Below are 22636 nucleotides of genomic sequence, written 5' to 3'. Positions count from 1 at the left end.
AGGGAACAAGGCATGAAGACTGAAGGGCAGTGGAAAGGCCACAAAGAAGGACTTGAGCTGGACGTTAAAGAGCAGGGAGGGTTTGGGAGGCAGAAGGAGAGGGGAAGGGTGTTTTCAGCATCAGGAAGGGAGCAAGGAGACAGGAATTTTCAAAGGTGAGGGCAGCAGTGGCAAGGCCAGGTCAGGAAACAGTGTCATCACATTTCTACCCTGCTGTGCGTGTGGTCTTCAGGTTACCTGTTTCATCTTCACAACAACCCTCTGATGCAGGTACTGGTATTATACCCATTTTGGCACAGAGAGGTTAAGTCAATTGTCCACAGTCACACGGCTGGTAAGTGAGGGGCAGGAGCAGTGTGAAAGCACTGGTCAGGAGGCTGCAGTGAGTCAGTGGTGCAGGGACCGTGGCAGTGGGAACCAAACGAGAGAGGAAGACAGGCACATCTTAGAAGACCTGGGCTTTTGTGATCTGATGGATGACACACGCAGAGAGATTGCAGAAACCGAAATAGGACTCGGAGGTGTTACACCTGAGTGGCTCCTAGACAACAGGAGACAATGGAATCGGGGGATGGGGAGTGTCTGAGTCTGGCTCTTTCCACCTCTAAATGAGAGTCTGGGCCTCCGAAAAAAAGGAGGAGGAGAAGGAGAGAAACGTAACAAAATAGTGACCAACAAAGTGCACTGCACATGGTAAGGGGAAGTAGTGTGTTTTGAAAGTTTTGTATGAATTATAGAAGAATCGTATACAACATTGGGTTACAACATTAAAAGTTTTCTTAATGTGGTCAAAAAAGTTTGAGAAAATCAGTAAGTTTGAGCAAGTTGCCTTAGATACGAGCTCCTCAGATCTGTTTTGACCTGCGGTTCTCCAACAAACGGTCATGAATGAGTGAATGAACAAATGAGTAAATGAATGAAGAGGCAAGTGCAGCCGTGGCCCAGCCCAGAAACAGCTGCATTCCCCGAGTGGGCGGCGGCCCTACCTTTCGTGCCTTCCTCTTCCATCTTGGTGGTGGCAGAGTCATCCTCCTCCTCCCGGATGATCAGCCGGCCATCGGCACTCACTTTGAAGCCATGGTCCTTCTTCTTGCCGTAGCCAGGCCCAGGCTGTGTGGCTGGTGTGGCAGAGTCGGGCAGTGAGGAGGTGGAAGGCCAGTCCTAACCCACTCACACCCTCATCATGACCACCCAGCCCGGCTCTGTGCCCTGGACGGGTGTCTGAAGCACAGCGATGCGCATGTGTGCGGGTGAGGGGTGCCCAGGAGCCCACGTGGAAGTCAGCAAGGCCAGCTGCTTCTTGCTCACCTAGGACTCGCTGGGCCACCTTGGGGTCCAGGAAGTTGAGGGGCTCGTCCCCACCACCCTCCTTCAGCCAGGCCCGGCTCCGCTGCCGGGTCAGCCTCCGCTGCTCCTTGCCCCGGCTCCTTTCCTCCTGCTCACTGTCCTCGTCCTCGGAGTCGGCCAAAATCTCCTCGATGCTGAGCACAGACAAGCCCCACGTCAGCAGGCTCCCGGGAGAGGCGGGGCAGCTGGGCCCTGCCTGGGCACACTCCACACACACGTCTCACCTGTCACCTGTGCCCTGGGCGGGCTCTTCCTCCTCTTCCTCTTCCTCAGCCGCCTGGTTCAGAGCGCGGTGCCTCTTGGCCCGGGCCTCAGCTTTCCGGATGTTGACCAGGACTTTGTGGTACTCCACAGGCAGCAGCTTCTTCACCAGCTCAAACCTGAGGGCACAGTGATGTGCGTTGAGGCGCACTGGCCAGAGAGCGCTACCTAGTCAGGTGTTCCGCCAGAGCCCTTCCAGCCACAGGGGAGGGACCTGCCCCCCCTCACCCCCACCCCCCGCGCAGCCCCTTCTCTGCAGGGTCCCTGGTGGTATGGAAACCCTTCAACTGCTCCTCTGTTCCCGCCACCCCACCCCATTCAGTGCACAGACCCAAACTTGCGGATGAACTTGGTGAACAGGTTCCGAAGCTTCATACGGAAGTGCCGCCGCATATCGTCTGAAAGCTTCCCAATGGCTTCCATCTGCAGGGTGGAGTACCAGGGTTTCGGAAGGGAGGCCTTCCACCTTGCCTGGCCCCTCACTGCTGTCCAGAGCAGGGACACAGCAGGACCAGGCCCAGCTAAGAGGTGAGGGCAAGAACAGCCCTGTTCCTGCCTCAGCCCTTGGTGCAATCAGGCTCCAGAGTCTGGGTAGCTCCCATCTTTCCCCTAAACCCCCCTTTGTGACAATCCCCGACCACCCTGCCAAGACTAGTTTTACAGTCCTTTGAACAGTGTTTGGCACCTTACGTGCATTAGCTCATCGAATCCTTAGAACAATCCAGTGAGGCAGAGACTATCATCATCCCCAATTTATAGATGAGGAAACTGAGGCACAGAGTTAAGTGGCTGCTGAATGGCCACAAAGGCAGGAGTTAGCCCAGATCTAACTCCAAGGCTCACACTTTGCCCCCAACACCACCAGGTTTCTCTTTGTTCTATGTCACTTCTATCACCCTGCATTAATCTCTGGTTGAACTGCTCTCAAGCCTTCATGCAGCCTGGTTTGGGAAACGTGTGGGTGGCAGATATCTGCAGTATCTCATCACCCAAAGGGGCTGGGGTGAAAGACTTTTGTCAATTCTAATAATTTCAGAACGGATCTCCGCTCTGGCTGTTCTCCCACCTGTGGTCTCTAGGTAGGCTGCAGGCTTTGGAATTGGAGGGCGGGGACAGGTTATCCTGACTCTCATCTGCCCCTCCTTGTTTTGACCTAAGGACAGACTCAAAAGTGATAGGCAAGAGGGACCTGGAGGTCTGATGAGACTGAATCCAGCAGGAAGTGGGAAACTGAGGCAGTGGGTGCGGTAGACAGAGGGTTTGAAAGATAGTCCCAGCTTGCTGCACACCTCATGCCTGGCTGAAGTGGGCCAGGGACCCAATACCAGAGGGCTCTTTGGGCCCTTCTGCAGCCCAGCAGGGGCTTCCAGAGGAGCCTTCTCAAACCCAGAAAATCAAAATGCAAAAGGGGGGAAACGTGAGATGAGGGCCCTGCCAGGCAGAGCCCAGAGTTAGTCCTGAGCTTTGGGTTCTGTTCCCAGGGCTCCTCTCACTAGCACTGTGACCTGGGGAAACCTCTGGCCTCAGTTTCCCTATCTGTAAAATGAGGGGTGGCCCTGCCCACTGGCCTCTGCCCTACAGAGCCCTTGCTTCTGTGCAGGGGTCACGGGGGTGACAAGAGGCAGCCTGGCCACTGTGCCTTTCCCTTGTCTCTACCACGTGGGTGTTCCCTACTCGTCCCTTCCAGGGCTCCTGCATGACCTTCTGTTGCACAAGATAGTAGTTAAAAATGTTTGAAATTTGCTGGCCTCGAGACTCACTGGTTCCATGACAGCACCTCAGAGGCCATGGTGCCACCCAATGAAGGGAAGGTGGGCACTTACCACCAGCTGCACATGCTTGGCCAGGTGTGCCACGTCCATGACAAGCACCGCCACCTTGATGAAGCCCAGCGCTGACTTGACCACATCCCGTGTGCGGGAGGCCAGGAGCAGGCACACGTTTTCCAGCAGCTGCTCTATCGTGCTTGCCCCCATCAGACCTGTGGTGGACAGAGAGCCACTGTCAGAGACACCCAGAACCCCATCCACACTCAACACCTTGCCAGGTCACAAGAGTGGGAGCTAACATTTGGGGATTTTCGTGTGTCCGGCACGGGTCTGGTCACTTTCATGGAATATCTCCTCTGGTCCTTCAACCACCCTAGGAGGAGGTGCTATTTTTTGCCCCCATTTTTAGAGGTAAGAGAGTCATGTTGAGGAGACGTGTAAACTTGCTGGTAAGAGGCAGAACCAGGACGGAAATCGGGCACGGGACCTACCTCCTCCGGTCCACTCTGAGAATGGGATGTGAGCTAGCTGCCGGGAAGTGGGAGGGCCTAGCTGGGCAGCAAAGAAGATGGGAAGCAGCTGGGCTTGGCTCCAGCTTTTCTTCCTTCCTCTGTCTAGTAGCCACCCTACTGGGCATTTTCCTACCCCGAGGGCTTCCCAGACCTTCAAGGAAGTCAGATTTACCTTTAAACTCGAAAAGGAGATGGGTCAGGGCCAGGATGCTGCAGCTGACCATGGTGACGGCGCCCACAAGGCCAGGGTAGATCAGGATGAGGTAGCGCTGCAGGGCCTCTGGGGGGAAGACGGGAGAGAAGTCGCAGCAGAGCAGAGCTCAGCCCACACACTGCATCTCGGGCCCAGCGGGGCGGGGGTTCCAGCCAGAGAGGAGCAGGCTGCCAGGTCCAGAGCCAGACAGCGCTCTCTACCTTTTCTCTTTGACCAGTGGTTTCAAGGTACTCCCCGCAGGCCTCGGAGCAGAACATCCACCCCCGTCCTGCATGACCCAAGCCTCACCTTCCTGGCTTGGGCCAAACCGAAGGAACGCGTGGCCCATCTCCACCAGCAGGGCGAAAGCATTCTTCCGAGCACCCACCGACACCTCCTTGGTACACAGGATCACCTGCCCAGATAGCGCCATGAGCACGTCCTCCCCAGCTGGCCACGCCGGGGTTGGTGGCCGAGGCAGAAGGTGTAGGTAGGAGCACTCCTGCCCCCGGGCCATGAATCAAGTCCATCCCCACATCCAGTAGTGCCGTCCCCTGATCCTGACAGGCCTTTAGGAGCCACACTCCAAGGAACTCCCCAACACACACGCCTGCAACCCCTCACCTCTGGGACGAGGGCAGTGATAAACTCCTCATGCTCAGCTGTGAGCTTCTTCACAATATGTATGAGGCACTTCAAACGGGGCTGCAGGGCAGAAGGGACAACGATGGGGACCCCTCAAAGCCACCCCAGTCCCTGAAGCCCCCTGAGCGTCTCCACGTGGTCCTTTCCTGGCGTCATTTACCTGCCCTCTGGAATCCTTACCCTCTTGGCAGGTGAGGAAGTGGTCCGCAGAGAGTCCAGCAGGGTCTTCTTCAGGTCGTCCAAGTGGCTCTGCACAAAGCGGGCCCCGGGGCCCCGGGGACTGGCACACACCTCCTCCAGCACGCGGTAGGCCTTCTTCTGTACCCCATGGGCCTTGCTCTGGGAGGGCACATGGGGAACAGGGATGGGTGAAGAGGGCGAACTGGGAGTCCACCACCCGTCTAATGACAGTCCCAGAGCAGTCACCATTAACGGGCCAGCACTGGAGGGGATTCAGAGAAGCTGGCCCCGTCTCCTAGTACTCATGAGGTCTGATGAGAGAGCTGGCAGAGTCTGCAGGCCAGAGGCTAACTCTGTCAGGCAGGGATGCCGTGGGGAGATGCCGACCCAGAGCTCTGGTCCATTCCACTGGCCCACTTGTCAGTACCGCTCATGCCAGCGAACTCGCAGTGCCTGGAATGTGCCAAGGCTGTGTGCACGCTCACCTTTCTACTGGAGCACTCTACTTTCTCTCCTTTTTTGCCTAATTCCTTGTGCTCCCTGCCACTCCCCCTGGACACCTCTCCTGCAGTTAGGTGGCTCTTCCCTAGACTTCCGGGTCGCCTGCATGTTCTACCCCAGACCACTTCTCACACGGTTGGGTAACTGCTTATTAAACTGTCGCAGTGGTGACAGCTCTGCTGGCCTGAGTTGGCCTGGTAGCCAGCCACAGCACGTCAGGCAGCAGACCTCGCATGTGCAAAGGCACTACAGGGGCCCATTATATCTGTAACTCTTGAAACAGCTTAATGAGGCCGGAGTGGTGGTGGAGGGATGAGGGAGTAAAAGAGGGAGGGGAGTGACTGGAATGAAGATTAGTCCAGGTTAAAACGGCCCAGGGGACAAGCCAGGCGAACGAGTATGGCTTCTCAGCAGGTCAGGCCTGAACACGGCTATGCATTTTAGTCACCTATATGACAGATGGCCTAAACAGGGTACAAAGGGCAGCCACACCACGAGAAAGCAGATGAAGCCCTAATCTCGGGCAGCAGCAAGGGCTGAAGACCAGAGACAGGGCCCACCTTTCCAAGGAGTCCCCTTCTCCCACAAGTGTGGTTGTGGGGGATCCCAGCCCTGGGGCTCACCTCTAGGTAGGGCCGGATGGTGGAGTACAGCTTACTGATGGGAGCTTCATCAGCATGAGGAGCCAAGGCCACGACCAGGTCCAGGACAGATAACCTGCTCGGCAGGACAGGAGACCAGGGAGCTTAGCAAGGGCTAGAGAAGGGCACAGACTCCCAGTGTTATGTCTATCAGGTATGGGGCAGGTGGGAGGCAGGTGGGAGAAGTGAGGGTGAGAAGCACAAGCACCTTGAAGGGGCCCATGAATGATAATCAGAGCTTGTACCAAATCAAGCACTCATCAGGCACCAGGCACCATTCCAGGTGCTTTACCAGTGTTAACCCCTTCACCCCCCACAGCAACCCTGCTGCGGTACTGTTAGCATGTCCCTTGAACAGATGATGACACAGAGGCACAGAGTGGGTAAGTAACTTGTCCACGGTCACACAGCCTGTAGGTAGTAGAGCTGGGATTAGAACCCAGGCGCTGAGTCTCCAGGGTCCTCATCCTTCCCTAGGAGACTATTATGACTCTCCAGGAAGGCGGAGTCAGCCAGGCCTCACAGAGACTGGAGGACATTCAATACCTTGTCTTTCCTGAATTATTCCAGGGATAATCCACAGGCTTCTGCTAAGCACACCCTCTAGAACCCTGGGCTGCCTCAGCTCAAGTGGTACATTTTACCTGGTGAAGTCCGAGCTAGCAGGGTCGAGCACCTTCTCACTGGCTTTTTCCAGGAAACCATTCACCAACTGGCAGCCCCAAAGGGATGAGAGGAGGGAGTTATTGATGAGAGAAAACAGAGCAGCGGCAGGTCACAGAACTGCGCTCTCTTCTCCCCACGGCCTCCCGTCCCCCCCATTGTTTAGAAGCCTCAAGCTCAGCCCAGCCGCCACCGCTGGTTATCTGGTCACCTGTTCTCCAGGTGGCCGAGGCCCAAGTGAGGCCTGGTGGGTAAGTTCTCGGCATTTCCAATACACCCAACCCTACACGTGCCACCTCCCCGTGTGCCAGCTCACCTGAGGCTCAGTAATGGTGAGGTAAGTTTTGACGGTTTCCAGCAGGGCCCGGCGAGGGGCTGGGGTGTCCCCAGCTGCAACAGGCTGTCCATACAGGTTGAAAAGGATCGGCAGGAAGTTCTTGGCAAAGCGGCTCACTTCGGCTCGGTCGGCCTCTGGCAGGAGGACCACAGTTTACATAAAAGGGGCAGGAGTTGAACCTGCTGGGCTGTAGCCCAGAGGCATCCTTTTGGGGGACCCATGACAGGACCATGGATATGTGGCTTCTCTGGGATAGGAGAGGCTGAGGCTAGAGCACAGAGAACTAGGTGCCACCGTGGTCTATACTCCTCCACGGCTCCGATCAACACCAATTAGGTAACTCCTCACAGCTGGCAGCACATTGGGAGCAGAGAGAGACAAGGGGCCATTTTCGGCATCCTTGGATCCCCAGCAGAAGCCCAGGTCCTTGCAAAGGATAATCACGGCTCAGCAATAAGCCATAGCAGGCCAGGAGATGGGGTCGGGGACCCGAGCCATTGCAGCCATCCTCCCACCAGCTCCTGACCCCACAGCCCACACGTACCTGCTTCACAGCCCTTGGTGATGAGGGTGCGCAGGGCCTGGCACACAGTGACCCTCAGGTCTGGGCGCTCACTGATGGCTGTGCCCAGCGTCCGTGCCAGCCCTTTGAAGGAGGTGGCCACATCTGTTGGCCTCGTGCAGAACCCAGGCAGGAGGGTCCAGATCTGGGGAGGGAGAGGACAGTAAAGGAGAGTGACATCCAGCAAACTGCACCCCTACACTGTCCCACCCACATCCCAAGTGACCCCTTACCTGCCACTGCAGCGTGTCATAGATCTTGGACTCCACCGTGCTGCCCGCTTGGGCCAGGTCCATTGCTGGAGTGTGACACAAGGACACAGTATGACCCTGAGCACCCTTCTGGCCACCACGACGCATTTTCACCAAAACCAAAAGCCCAGATGAGAATATGGGTGATTTCTCCCCCACAATAGATTGAAACTTCCTTCTGAAAACCTAAAAAGACTTCTATAAAACAGAAAGGGGATGTCTTCCCATAACCTCACTCCCCCGGGAATGGCCACTGTCTCTTTTGACTTTCTTATATTTCTTTAAACACATACACTTTTAAAAATATAAACAGGATTGTACCATACGTATATTGTTCTGAAACCTTGTTTTTACTTGACAATTAAGTTGGCAACGTTTATTGAACAACTTCTACGTGCCAGGCTGCATAATTGGCACTTACGTGATTCTTTCATTTAACCTTCATGATATCACAATTATTGTCCTCATTTTACAGATGAGGAGCAGACCCGGAAGTTGAATAAACTTGCCCAAAGTCACCAAACTGTGGCATGGCAGAGCTGAGATTTGAATCTAATCTGTTCACCTCCCCATCTACTAAACACCCGCACATAAGGTCTCTTTCTGTCTTTACAAGGACCACATTATGTCCCACCGTGGGCTTTTCCATAACTAACTTCCCCAAAGCCCTGCTGAGGGACGCGTAGGTAGTTTCAGAGTTTTTGGTAGGAACATCTCTGCAAACACATAAACTGCTGTCTACTTATCCATTTCCTTAGTGGGAGAGGAGGCCAGTGTCTGCCGCCACGGGGCAGGGTCCTGCTCCATGCCTCGGAGCAGAGGGGAGGGACAGCCCCCGAGTTAGGCACAAGCACTAGCTGGCCACCTGTTTGGCAGAGGGAGGTTGCCGAACATCCTAAGGCTGGAGTGCAGGACCAGGAGCTCTTCCCGACCCCTTCCAGCTGAGCCTCCAGGACTGCGGGGGGTCCCGTACCTTTGCTCTTCAGGGTGGTAGCCAGGGGCAAGAAGTAGGCGGTGAAGAAACCAAGTCGTGTTTCCCGGACATGGTCCCGGATGACGGGCAGCAGCCAGCTCCGTGGGAAATCCAGAGTCTCTCTGGGCGGAGGCAGGGAAGGCTCAGTAAGGAAGAGGTGACAGTCTGGTGGGCAGCACACCCAACAGAAAGTCCCCTGCTGAGCCAAGCAGCCACGCCAGCCTGCGCTGGTCTCTCCTGCTGACTCCTACACAGCACACAGGGAGTTCACCAGAAGGAGTGGATACCCTTCTGGGGGACAGAAAGCCATCTGACCTTCCTGGGGCCCATACGGAAGCCCACCAGGGTCACACTTACTCAGAGCCATCAATCTCCAGAGGCACAGCCTGTAAAACCACCTCAGGTCCCATGCTGGCCACCGCAGCCCCCACTGCCTGGTCTAGAGCTGCTGTGTGGGGGAAGTGGGGGGAGAGGCGCAGGTCACACAGGGATTGGAGGCACTAGAGCAAAGAGACAAGAGACTGTACATTAAGACATGCTCGCAGAGCAGGCACCCGTGCTGAGTCTGAGCCGAAGTCTGCAAGAGAATGAGGTCCGGAGCGTGGGCCCATGTTAAGCGCTAGTTCAGAGGTCACAAACCAATAACCAAATGCAACCCACTGATGTCTGAGTCCTCCCCAATGCCCCAAGATTAAAACAAATTCTGCACTAGTTAATAACATGCAAAAATCAGGAGATTTTATACACAAATGTAGATTTCCAGTTTATCTTGAAAAATGGGAGGTCTGGCAAAGGCAGACCTGCATGTGACAACTGGCAAATTAGCAGGCCCTGAGGACCAGCTGCCCCTCCAGACAGAGCTGCCCGCTCTGGTTCACCAGAGCCTGGAGTCCCCCTGTGAGGCTCACTCCTCATGGGCCTTTCCTAGGAAGGCAAGTCTGCCAACCTCATCTCTTAGGGCCCGAGCCAGGCCTCCCAAGAAAGCCGGCCCCCCCAAGGCTGGCTCCTTTCTTCCAACCAGCAATGTGGGAGGGGTCAGTGAGGCTGGCTCCACAAGGCAGGAGGAGGGAGGCCCGGAGCTGCTCCGCCTGCTGATGAGACGTCTGGGGCCTGGACCAGAGCTGGGGAGGATCCCCAATTCTTAGGTGATTTACTCTGGGCCAGTCACCTCCCTGGAACCTAAGGCTGCTTAACACATTATACCCACTCACAGAAAATCCAGAAACTTAAAAAGTAAAAGATAAGGGCTAGGGGTGAGAGAGAATCACATCGGTTCCCTATTCAAAGCTATCAAGTCCAGCCAACACTAGTGAGCATGTTGTAGGGAGGGGGGCTGGTGCCCGTCTTCTTGTTCCTCCCATACTGGCCCAGTCACCTTCCTGGGGACACAGTACTAGGCAACTGCTGTGGGCACTAAGTGTTGGGTTAAAGTGCAGGGGTAACAGAGACCCCCTGCAGGGTCCCCCAGTCCAAAGGCCCGTTGCCCTGGTCCCAACAGCCCCTCAACGCACCTTCTTCATCACAGGATGGGCCTGCCTCCCACCTGCCTCAAAGAAGACACACAGCAGCTGCAACACGGAGCTCCAAGCCGCATGGAATTTGTATGTCAGGCCCTCTTCCACTGCCCTGCCAAGGAAGCAAGCAGTCAGGGCCGTGGTCATGACCCCTGGGCCCCAGCCAGGAAGGCAATGGCTGCCACCAGGAGCTATGGACCATCAGCAGGCCAGTAAGGGCAGGGCCCAAGGGGAGAACTAGCATTTATGAAGTGCCCACACTGCCCGTGCTGAGTTTAATTTACATAATCCTCGCACTTAAAGAAAAACCTGTGAGGTAGGTTATTTGTCCCATATTCACATGGGGAAACTGAAGCTCAAAGAGATGAAATAAGCTGCCAGGGTCACTGTGCTAATGGCCAAACTGGGCCTCCAAAGCCCACGCTTTGTCATTGCCGCATGCTTTCTTGGCCTGACCAGAGGTGGGATGGCGGGGTAAGAAGTGGTGGTCTGGGCAGAATGGGGAAACTGCAATGGGGAGGGCTGGTCCTACCAATGGCCCCTCCAGGCACGTGCAGACCTCGGTCGGCTCCATCTCTCAGTCTAACCCTCTGGGGGTTTTAGGCAAGAATGGCCAACAGGGGTCAGTGTGGGGCAACAGATGAGTTATGGGTGGGGACAGTTCTATTCCTGTTTCCCTAAAACTTCATCCCACATGTAGCCACAGGAAATGGGCCTGTTCCTCACAAGGAACAGTACGCAAAGCACCACCACTTGGAGCTGAGCAGAGACCCAGAGGAGACACCAAGGGTCCTAGCCCCTTTCCCGGGACCACCCAGTGTGCTTGGTGCCGAGGCTCCTCACCGCCCGCTGGGAGGCTGAGAGTGGGCTGTGGCTGTGAATTGCTCCTCTAGGAGGTATGCAGAGCAGGTGGGCACTGAGGTCAGGCTGCCACTTACTTACTAGCTGGGTGACCTCAGCTTGCCTATCTGTAAAATGGGGTCAGTACCTATTTCCTAGACCCACAGGGACTACTAGTAGTTTCTATTTATTGAGTGCTTAACTACACGTCAGGTACTGTTCTGAGTACTTTATACATATTACCTCATTTAATCCTCACTTCTGTTAGCACCCGTTGACTGATGACGACCCTGAGATATTGAGAGGGGGGGGAACTTGTCCCAGGTGACTGGCCCCAGAGTCCACGCTCATGAGCACCAGATTATGGCACCTGGGACGTACTTAACTTGGCAGCAGCTACTCTGGCATTGTGCATGTGGCCCAGAGTAAGTGACACATGGAGTGCTTGTCATTATAAGGAACTTTCTACAAGGTACACCCTATTCCTTCCTATCACGGATGCCATGTTCTCACCTGAACATCTTGGCAACATACTGGCCAGGGCCTGAGGCTGAGGAGGTCACGGAGCCAATGTCAGCCATGTGGGGAGCGACACACTCCTTCAGGATCTCCTGCGAAAAGAGGTCGCAGCTGTCTGGGTCCACGACAGCCCCCAGTGCCATTCAGCCCTTCCAGGTTTCTGCTTCCTGAAGCTTCTAGGAAGCCTTTCCCGACCCCAGAACTGCCTCTCCAGGTTGCAGCTGCAGGTCTGGGGCGAGCTCTAGGAGAGACTGGGCAGCTGGCAGAACCTCTTGTGCTCTCTGCTACCCCACTAAAGCTGGGGCTAGTGAGGGGTACAGTACCTGGAGACTCTGGGTAGCAGCTGTCACCACGTGTGAGTGGGGGGAGAGGAGACAGGTCATCGCAGTTCCAAAGAAGCGAGGGAGGTGGCCCAGTCCCAGGTCCCGCTGTAGCCTATCAAGAGAAAAGCCAGAATTCTGTGGGGCCTGGCCCTGGGCCTTTAGGACCCGGGTGGCCCAGGCCCAGCAACAGTCACTCATCTGCAGGGCTGATCTAACGGGCCCTTCTGGTGGACAATTATTTAAAGTGCTGTCATTCGAGTAATAGCTACACGTGGTAAAAAATTCAAATAGGTCTTCAGGGTACAAAATGAAGAGCATGCCTAACTTATCACATCATTCTCCCAGACCGACCCTCGAATGCACTTCCCCAGGGAAACCAAGGTTAAGTTTATCAAGTACTCTACCAGATGTTTTTATGCGTATACAAACATAAAAAATAACAACAGTTACTAACATTTATGTAACACTTATACACATGCCAAGCACTGATGTAACAACACATTAATTCATTTAAACCTTGCAAAAACTGAAATTAAGTCCTATTACAATTCCCATTTTATAGATGAGACAACTGAGGCACAGAAAAGTCAAGTAAGTTGCCCACGGCCACCCAGTTAGAGGAGGGAGGGCTCAGGGTTCCCACCCTGGTTGGATCCAGAATATGCATGTAATTATACCATCTGCTGTGCTGCACCTTGCTTTTCCTCAGCATATCGTGGAGGTCTTTCCACGTCAACACGCACCCATCTACTTCAATTATTTCTAACAACTGTGTGGTATTTCACTGTTTGTATTTAACCAGTCCCCTCCTGAGACACATTTAGGATGTCTCTAGGTTTTTTTGCCATTATTTATCGTGCTACAACAAGCATCCTGGCGCAACTGTGGGAGTCCTGCTGTAGGATAAATCCTGAGAAGCAAAGAACGAGGCTTTTCCCCTTTTCCGGCACCTCCCGGTGAAAGGCAGTTTGGTGCAGGAAGAAGGACATGGACCTGGCCGACCTGGGCTACAGACCTGGCTGTGCCCCTTAGCAACCGCGTGACCACCTGACTCACAGCGCTTCCGTTTCTGGTTTAGGAAGTAGGCCAAGGCCTTCCCGTGAGGTGGTGGTGATCAGCGTGTAGACACATGGATGCACGGCACCCAGCATGGCGCCTGGGGGAGCCTCAGAGACCCTCCCACCAGGTAAAATGCAAGTCACCAGCTGACACACTTATGTTCTTCTCAGCCGGAGTTGGGAAAAGTGGAATCATCGAGAGGCGACTATTGAGTGGCCAAGTTCAACTGTGAGTGTTATGACAGAGACACAAAGCAGAGACTGGACTTGGAGAACTAAGAAGAAGGGACAGTTAACCCAGGTGGGGAGTGGGGCAGAGATGCAGAAAGCAGATAATATCCTCTCAGAAGGAAACCAACTGCACAGGGTGACAGCCGGGGGTGACAAGATCAGTATGGCACTAGGACCCCACCCTGAGGGCAGTGCTCTCAGCCAGTTGGTCAGCACTCTGGCAGGAAAGGCGACAGCGCTGGCTAACACCGGCTGTGCTACCCAGCCCGGTACCTCATAAAACAAGAGGTAGTCCTGTTGTACCCTCAACGTGGACCTGCCGCCAACCCCAGGAAGCTGACCCCCGCCCCCGCTTCCAGCTCATGTCCCTCCACTGCACCCTACCTGACCAGGTTGATATGGGCTTTCTCCATGACCTTGAGCCAGGCCAGCAGGGGTTGTAAGTCATTCTCACTAGGAACGTAGTCATACAAGGCCTAGAGGCAAGACAGAATAAGCAGGTGACTGAGAGTGTGTGCTTGGCAGCAGCCCAATGACAATGACCCCTCCTGTCCCAGGCACCCCAGTGACAGGCCTACGCGTGGGGCCCTGGAACTCACAGCCCCCTTGGCCTTCCCAGCTCCTGCCTTTCCCTGCTCCATGGAGCCTTTCCAGTTTTGCTTCTATGGGAGAAAAGTCTGTAGGAGCAGTTGAGTATGACTTGGGTCACACAACCCATTGTGATCTTGACAAAAGGCACAGAGCCCTTTCCCAGAAAAATGCATGTGAGCACATGCGCACATTTTGCAAACAATTTGGGGGCACATCCGCACCCTTCCTCAAATCCATCCACAGATCCCTAAGGTTGAGAGTCCCTGCTCAAAAGTACCTGTTAATACCAGGAGATCACGCTGCAACTGTTTATGAAGCTAACTGCTACTAAGTCAGGAGTCAGGACCCCAGCTCCCGGGGACGCTGACATGGCAGCCCATCTCCTAGCTGCCTGTCTACTGGTCTCCAGCACTGCGGCAGCGCAGCCCAGACCATTCAACCTCACTCTGCAGACAAGTAACAGGGCCACCCCATTCCGACACAGCCTTGCCCTCCCTTCATCCACCACCCAGGCTCACCGTGATGATCTGAGCATTGAGCTCTGTAGGCAGGGTTCCCGGGCCCGGCTTCGCATGGAAGAGGCTGTGAAAGGCCTGCATGGCACAGGCCGTCACCAGCTGGAGAGGACACACAGGCTTAGTGGGGACTGCAAAGCCCACAGTTGCCCTGGGGTCCTGAACCTCCTACTCCAGCCAGTGGGCTGGGGGGAGACCTGGGACCCCTGAAACTCAAACATGCTCCCCACACCTGGACACTCAGAGGACTGTCACTTTAGCAAGTTTTGGCAGCCACCAAAAAATTTAAATGATTTAAACAAAAACAATAGACAAACATAAACAAGATGTTTTTAACGTAATAGACTAAGAAAGCAAGTTACAAATGATTTGTATATACTATAATTATAGTTGTATTTGCACATTTTTATATATGTTTATTCAAAGAGAAGATTCTGAAAGGATACACAGCAAGTTGTTCTAAAAGGTTTTTTTCTTTTAAACAATGATCATGTTATTTACATAATAATTATTTAAAAATATGTATGTGAACAAACAACATAAGAGAATTCAGGAAGATTAACAGAGTTAATGCTAGGATGACAGAAATGTGGGGGGATGGTTTTTATGTATCTTTAAAGGCGCTACACTGATTTGTAAGAAAAAGAGAGAGGGAGAGAGGTGGGGGGAGAGGGAGAGGGAGAAGGAGAGGGAGAGGGAGAGGGAGAGGGAGAGGGAGAGAGGGAGAGAGGGAGAGAGGGAGAGAGAGAGAGAGACAGAGAGAGAGAGAGAGAGAAAAAGAGAGGGAGAGAGATGGACGATTGCTGGAGTAGCGTGCAGGCAGGGAGAGGACAGATGCTGTAGCAGCCTCCCCCACAGCTCTACGCTCACCCTGATCTCTGAGCCTAGCTCCTAACTGGACCGGGACGCTGAAGACGGCCCAGCCTGCTGGACACCAGAGATGAGATGGCACCCTGGTTGTAGCTAAGAGCAGGTTCGGGGCAGGGAGACCCCAGATCCTGCTTTTGGCCTGACCAGGGAGTTTCCGAAACTCTAGCACCATGGGCCTGGGGCCCCACCCCACTCAGAATGCCCCTGCCTGTTGGCTCCCCAGCCTGAGCTCACCACATGGCTCAAGGTCATGACCCTGAGGAGAGTCTCACTGCAGCTTTTCACCATGCCTTCCGGGAAGCAGGGCAGCAGGTCCTTCAGCAGTGTCAGCATGTGCAGCGTGGTGGTGGACTCCTTGGAGCCTGGCAGACCAGAGAGCTGAGGCTCCAGCCACTCTCTGCAGGGGGCCCTGTCCTCCCCCGCTGGCCCCCACTCCCTCCCTCTCAGCCCTCGGCCTGCTCCCACCTCCAGACTTCTCAATCTCCTGGATGCAGAATTTGGCAGTGGAAATGGCAGCAGGGTGGTAGGCAGCGGCCTTCTCACCAAACATGAATTCACTGCCCTTGAGGACCGAGCATACTCCATGCTGGGCAGCCTTCCGGATCTGAGGGGCAAGGAAAGGGGGTCAGGGCTGGGTCAGGGCTGCAGGTCAACCAGCAGCTTGGGGGGTCGGCACAATGGCCCACCAACAATCGGTGTTTGCACTCCTCCCGCATGGCTGATATTACGCCTAAAGCTTCGCATACAGACACCCGAGCTGTGGGGGGAGACAAGCCTCGGCTCCAGTCCTCACTCTCCTCTTAACTCACCAAACGGCCCCGAGCAGCCAAGCAACTTAATCTCTGAGCTTCCGTGTCCTCATGTTTACAACAGGGATGCCTGCACTCATTTGCTTGTCAGCAATACCGAGTGTCCCCAAGCCCTCACTGTTCCCAGTGCTGGCAGTGTGGTAGTGAACTGAGCAAACAACTCACGTTCTGCTTGGGAGGCAGAAAGCAAACACTGTACACGGGAAGGTAAAAGTACCCTGCAGGCAATAAAGCAGGGGCTTTGACTTTTTATACGGTGGTCAGAAAAGTGACATTTCAGCAGAAACCCGAAGAAAGTGAAGAAAGACGACGTGGATATCCAGGGAAAGAGGCACCAGCCACCTGGGATACAAGTGCTCAGCAGAGTGATTACTAAGACTCTTACTATTACATGCTCCCTGCCCTGCATTTCAGGAGAAAATAGTGGCCACCCACCACTTACTACCAAGCACCTGCTATAAGCAGTGGCTGCACCAGGCCTGGAGGAACACTGGAGTCTCACCACACCTTCACAGCAAGGTTCGTATTATTACCCCTATTTTAGAGCTGGAAACCGAGGCTCAGAGATTAAGTAACGTGCCCAAGGTCACAGCACAAACGGGGAGCCCAGTATCCAATTCAGGTCTGTGTGACTCCAAGGCTCTGCCTCCCAAGCCCCCCTCCTGCTGCTGTAACTAACACGTCACTGCCCAGTGAGGCAGCAGACTCACAAGGGCCTGCAGTGAACATCCCCCCTTAGGAGGAGGAGCTGCCCCTCGTTTTCTGGACCTGAGCAGATGGGGCCTCAGAGGCAGGAAGTAGAACCTCGGGCCCAGAGCCTAGGACTCCAGGCAAGCTCCCCGATCCCACTCAGGTGGACCAGCCCAGCCCCGCCTCCTGGAGTGGCTGGCCCCCTCCTGTACTCGGGGGGCCCCTACAGCCTTACCTTGGGCTTGGTGTGCACGGTGAAGCTCAGCAGCCCGTGGTACACCTGCAGGGTCACGGGGTAGCCCCAGGCCTCCAGGTCCTGCTTCCGCAGAAGGATGGCCAGGCACGAGAGGACCTTGAAGAGGAGAGTCAGAGTCCCTCAGCTCTACCTGCATCAGCCAGGTGGGAAAAAAACCTCACTGACCCCCCAAAAATCCCAATGGGATCGACCTGAGGGTCCAAGGAGTGCCCACACCTCTCCTAGGGAGCAGCCAAACTTTAGCCTACTCAGATGGGCCCTGGACAACAGTAGAGGAGAAACTGAGACCCAACCACTAACCCATCGGAGCGCAGAGGTGGAGCCACTGCTGGCCTGGGCTGACATGATTTCCATGAAGGCTTTGGAGGTATCGGAGAACTTCTTAATGAGCACAGGGCTGGGTACTCTGCGGGGAGAGAACAGAGAAAGTCAGAACCCCAGAGGGGCCTCCGAGAGTATCTGGTATAGCCTTAGCCCTGGGCTGAAAGAGGAAGCTGGACAGAGGGAGGCAGCACTGGACCAGTCACAGCAAATGAGCGCGAGCCAGGACGGCTCGCCCTTCCTGACACTCGGTTCAGTGAGCTCTCCTTGGCACCTGAGCTCCTGTTTCCCTCACCTTCTCCACTGTCTATTCTCTGTGCTACCCACAAGATGGGTCCTTATAAACTGACCCCAACCCCCTCCCCACCTTTCCCCAGATACTCCACCCCCTGCCTCCTGCCCGACTGCACCGGGGCTGCCTCCTCTCCAGGCACCAGCACCCACACTATCTGCAACATCCCAAGCCATGCCCAAGCATGGTACTGTAGGATGCCACCTGATACTCCAGCCTCTTTTCGTTCTTTTGAACAATTCCCTGATCTTATTCCTCCCACCCACACTCCCTTCTCCTCTGCACAATGAGCCTTGAGGTCAGACAGGAGCCAGGACTCACCGCTTCAGGACAAGGTTCAGCAGGTAAGCAACAGCGGCCAGAGACTCCGGGGATTCCACGGCTTCCATCGTCGTCATCTGAAAGCCAGATCATGGGGTGTGAACAGCAAATGTGTCATGTTGAGCAATGGGATGCTGTGGGCACCATGTGCCCAGCAGAACAGTTATGATCAAGAACCCTGGTGTCAGAGGCTCAAATCGCAGCTTTGCCACTGTGTGACTTTGGGCTAGCAACATAACGTTTCTGTGATTCAATTTCTTCATTGTAAAACAGGGACAGCCGTCCCTACCTGTAAGTTGTTGTGAGGGTTCACTGAATTAATATGTGATACAATTAAAATATTGCCTGGCACATGATGAAAACCCTGTATTGCTACCTATTTTATTTCATTGTTCTAGAGCAGACTGGCAAGGTTTATCTGTGAAAGGCCAGATAATAAACATTTTAGGCTTTGCAGGCCACATGTGGTCTCTGTTGCAGATTCTTCTTTCCGTGTTTTAACAATCCTTTAAAAAAGGGAAAACCACTTTTAGCTCTCAGGCTTACAAAAAGAGGCCATGGGTCAGATTATGCCCTTGGGCATAGTCTGCCAGTCCCACGCTATAGTAGTGATCCCCAAACTATTAATCCCTTTAAAATTACTGAGGATTCCCCAAGGAGATTTTGTTTACGTAGGTTATACCTACTAATATTTGCCATATTAAAAATTAAAATGGAGATAAAATTAAAACACAAGAATATGCAAGCACAATTCCATCAACTGTCAAAATAATGTCATCAGAAATCAAATAACTTCTGGAAAATTCTATGATACGCTCATGAGAGAGTGAGACTGAAAGAGGTAAATGATGTTTTAATATTATTAAGGAAATACTTTTGACCTATTCAACCCCCCCACCAAAGGGTCTTGGGGACCTCTCACGCCACATTTTAAAACACATTTTTCTAGAGGATACTCAGCTTCATAGATCACATAGAAAAAAAACAAAACACAACAGAGTATTTTTGTTTTACACAAATAACACAGCAAATACCACCAGGCTTACCAAGCCCCCGGAGAATGACTGAAGCACTTTCGCCTGCTCAAGGTTGTCCTTCCCTCCCCACATGCCAGCTTCTCTCTACAGCTTGAATAACCTGCTGCTCTGAGCACCCACCCCAAGTCACAACCACTCACCAGAGCTGCAAAGTACTCAGTCTCCGTCTCCTTCCCTCCCTGGGAGCGAATCACCTCAGTGACAGCAGCCAGAACAGCACAGATCTGCACAAGAGGGAGAAGGCCCCTATGACATCTCTTGTTAGACCTACCCCACCCCAGGCTGGCCTCTCTTCCTTGCTCCTTCACAAATGACTCTCCTGACAGCCCAGAGATAGACCAGATGAGCAGCATTCAAGCCAGGTATACACACCACAGGGCCCAGCACACAGGAAGCTCAGAACCCGCTTGCCAGAATTCCACCTCTAGGACGCTATCGCTTATAGAAATACATGCAAAAATGTGCAAGCATTTATGTACAAGTGTGTTCATCGCAGCAACAAATTGGAACAACCATGCAGCCAACAATAGGGGATTAAATATCATAGAATAAATAATGATACATTCATATACTATGTTGTATATGTTGTATATACTATGATTCGGGACTCAGTTTCCGCATCATATACTATGTAACTATTGAAAATAAGGAACAACTATGGATATTAACATATTGTTCAGTGAGGAAAAAAGTTGCAGAACACTGTATATAAAATATAATCACATTTTAGTAAACCAAAACAAAATGTAGATAAAAAATATACCAAAAAATCTAGAGTAGTAATGTTGACAAGACGCTATTGAGCACTTGAAATGTGGCTAGTGTGACTGAGGAACTTAATCTTTAATTTAAAATTTTTAATTAATTACATTTAAAAACAAATACTTGATCCAGTTACTGGAAAACAGAGAACAACTTGGGTATACAAATCTACTTGTGCAACTTTAAGTTTTATGAACTCTAAATACAAATCAAATATTTTCAATTAAGATTTAGCATCCAAATGGAGATGTTAAGGGTAAAATGCACACTAGATTTTATCACACTCAGTATGATAAAAATATTGTAGAACATCTCATTATTTTTTTATATTGATTATATGTTGAAATGATAATTTTCAGATATATTGAGTTAAATAAAATATATTATTAAGATTAATTTCACCTACTTTCTACTTTTTTTAACATGGCCACTAGAAGATTTAAAATTATATACATGGCTCGCATTACATTTCGGTTGGACAGAGCTGGTCTAGATAGATACACAAATGACCCATTAACTGTGGTGACCATGAAGGAATTAAGTTGGGAGAACAATATTTTCACAATTTTTTCCTACTTTGGTACCATTTATAATTTTGACATTTTTCATTTAAATAATGAAATAATATAAATATACATAATTGAAAAATATAAACTAAAGTAAATTTAGTTGTCAGATAAAACATTTTCTAACCCCTGTTACTCAGCATTAATTTGCTCCATAAGTGTTTTTTAAAAATATTCTATGTACAATGTTCTGTGCTAGGTACAGTTGAAGAGAAAAATATTTGGAAAATATTTTTACCCTGAGGGGCTTTACACTTGAGCAGGGAAGATGTTGTCAGAAAAGGAGAAAAGTGGAATCTGCCCTAGGAGAGGTAATAAGATAAGTAGGGGGCACAGAGAGTAAGAGAGGTGATGCATCCTCCAGAAATACCAGCTGCTGTCACGGATGGCAGTCGGCCCACGCTGGAATAAGCATGAGTCTGCCCCTCTTCACCACCCCACGCCCTCCTGAACCTCCCCACTACCTCCTTGTGGGCAGCAGAGTTGGATTCCCAGAAGCGCTGCACTTTGCTGAAGGTGACATTAGTGCAGTCGGAGAGGCCACTCAGGAAGGTGGCAGAGGACTTCTCCGTGAGAGCTGTCGCCTCTTCTTCTTCCATGGCCGTCTCAGGAGCTTCACTTTTGCCCAGGCGCAGGGACCCTGACTGCAACTCATTATGCAACTTTACAGCATCAACTGTCAGGTCGCTCTTTCCTGAAAACCGGAGGCACAAGGTAAGACCACCCCCTACTCCTACCTGAACCTCCTTGGCCGAGAGAAAAAGAACCATCCCTACAAAACGTGCCGGCAGAGTCCAGGCCCCCAACCCGAGAGGCTGAATTCTGAACACGGTCTTCCCCATCAGCCTACTGTACGCCTAGAAGTTAGAGGGAACCCTCCAAGTGAAATGTTCTGCTTCCCTGCCCTGGTGGCATAAGTGCCGGTGGGAGTCGGCTGAGGGCTGCCTTCAGGGAACATGGGAAATAAATGAAGGTGAAGACGTTTTGAAAAGAGCCCCTAGGTTAATTATAGCTATTAGTTCAAACTCTGATACCCGTGGTACCCTAGACAAATCATTTCCGTACCGGGGACTCAGTTTCCGCATCTGTTAAATGGGGAGGGGCCCTCACGATAGGCTCCAAACCCGACATTCTAAGAGATGAAAGCTCCAATGCCCAGGCCTGAGAGGCCCAGACCCATCCAGACCCCGACACGCCCAGAACCCCACCGCCGGCCTTGCCCGGGTCTCCATCCTACTACCTGAGGGCCGGCTGAAGAAGCGGCTGCGGGCGGCCTGGCGGTGGCGACAAATGGCGGGGTTGCTGTCGCTGCTATGGCCTTTCTTCCAGCGTTTCAACTTAGCGGAGACACCGGAGGGCAACTTCCCGGAGCGACCCATGTCTATCAGCTAAGCTTGTTACGACTGGCTTCCAGGGACGCAGAAGCACGCGCAGAACCCACATGGGTCTGCAATTCCCGTCATTTCCTTTTCCTCTGGCGCCACTTCCGGACTCGCGTCCGTTACCATGGCAAAACAGTCAACTTCCGGTTTTACATGTCCTCTAGGTTCAAGATCCTGAGGAGCTCTGAGGAGATTCGTTGCTACGGAGGAAGTTGTGTTGCTAGGGAGTCCCTGGGGCTCCTACTCCAGGTCCATGGTTCTTGGCCACAGGAGGGAGCCTTGTAAAACTGGAATTCCTTTGCAGGTTAAAAACACACAAAAAACGTACATTTATATTATTTTTGAAAATCTATTTTCAAAAGTTAAGCGTAGGAACAAATTTATATGAAAGAGTCGAAATCTGGCCAGACCTGAAAGAATGAAAAATCAGTTAGGCCTGAAAAAAGAAAACAGCAGCGGGTATGCTCTAAACCCACTTAGCTGTTTTCATTTATTACTGGGGATACCCAATTGCGAAGCTATCCTTGCCTCAGGACAGCATTCAATCCCCTCTTGTTAATCTCCTCTTCTAATTCCACTTCAGAACCAGCAACCAATCCAACCTTCCCAATCCCCTCCAACCCTCCCCCAAATCCTATAGACAGAACCCAAACCTTACAAAAGACATTTACCTCCCCTCTCTTGGGAGTAAGGCCCTACTTCACTTCAAATGAATAAACCTGACTTTGTCAGACTAAGGTTTGATCTTGGTCGTTAGGGCTGAGTAGGCTTTAAACATTCATTTTTACTTTTTTTTTCTTAGCTCTCGTTGATAAGACACTTTGATAAGTCAGTTTTCTAATTGAACAAAAAATCGACAAAGTTTCACTTGATACCGTGTGAATTTTTCCCCTTGCTATGATCT

The 22636-nt window shown here is 52.4% G+C and overlaps 1 protein-coding gene across 2 annotated transcripts in view; it reads right to left on the bottom strand.

The window, feature by feature from the left end:
* The window catches only part of RRP12 (ribosomal RNA processing 12 homolog), a 29053-nt gene extending 7227 nt beyond the window's left edge, over positions 1–21826 (bottom strand). Inside the window, exons 1-29 of one of the 2 annotated variants that reach the window (XM_033130904.1) lie at positions 21591–21826; positions 20815–21044; positions 19163–19246; positions 17986–18062; positions 17352–17457; positions 17031–17147; positions 15762–15900; positions 15531–15658; positions 14430–14528; positions 13705–13796; positions 12032–12143; positions 11703–11800; positions 10347–10461; positions 9193–9335; positions 8836–8957; positions 7845–7909; positions 7594–7756; positions 7029–7183; positions 6694–6761; positions 6032–6125; positions 4908–5066; positions 4707–4787; positions 4392–4497; positions 4062–4169; positions 3432–3589; positions 1940–2031; positions 1572–1727; positions 1309–1481; positions 987–1118 (exon numbers count right to left, since the gene is read on the bottom strand). In XM_033130904.1, coding sequence (XP_032986795.1) covers positions 987–1118; positions 1309–1481; positions 1572–1727; positions 1940–2031; positions 3432–3589; positions 4062–4169; positions 4392–4497; positions 4707–4787; positions 4908–5066; positions 6032–6125; positions 6694–6761; positions 7029–7183; positions 7594–7756; positions 7845–7909; positions 8836–8957; positions 9193–9335; positions 10347–10461; positions 11703–11800; positions 12032–12143; positions 13705–13796; positions 14430–14528; positions 15531–15658; positions 15762–15900; positions 17031–17147; positions 17352–17457; positions 17986–18062; positions 19163–19246; positions 20815–21044; positions 21591–21729 — 3511 coding nt within the window. In that variant the 5' untranslated portion in view covers positions 21730–21826. The remainder of the gene's footprint in view (positions 1–986; positions 1119–1308; positions 1482–1571; positions 1728–1939; positions 2032–3431; positions 3590–4061; positions 4170–4391; positions 4498–4706; positions 4788–4907; positions 5067–6031; positions 6126–6693; positions 6762–7028; positions 7184–7593; positions 7757–7844; positions 7910–8835; positions 8958–9192; positions 9336–10346; positions 10462–11702; positions 11801–12031; positions 12144–13704; positions 13797–14429; positions 14529–15530; positions 15659–15761; positions 15901–17030; positions 17148–17351; positions 17458–17985; positions 18063–19162; positions 19247–20814; positions 21045–21590) is intronic. The other variant, XM_033130905.1, reaches the window with a different exon arrangement.
* Positions 21827–22636: the final 810 nt, after the last annotated feature.

Source organism: Rhinolophus ferrumequinum, chromosome 16 (assembly GCF_004115265.2).
Source record: "Rhinolophus ferrumequinum isolate MPI-CBG mRhiFer1 chromosome 16, mRhiFer1_v1.p, whole genome shotgun sequence".
Lineage (NCBI taxonomy): Eukaryota > Metazoa > Chordata > Mammalia > Chiroptera > Rhinolophidae > Rhinolophus > Rhinolophus ferrumequinum.
This window is presented reverse-complemented; position numbering and strand designations above follow the sequence as displayed.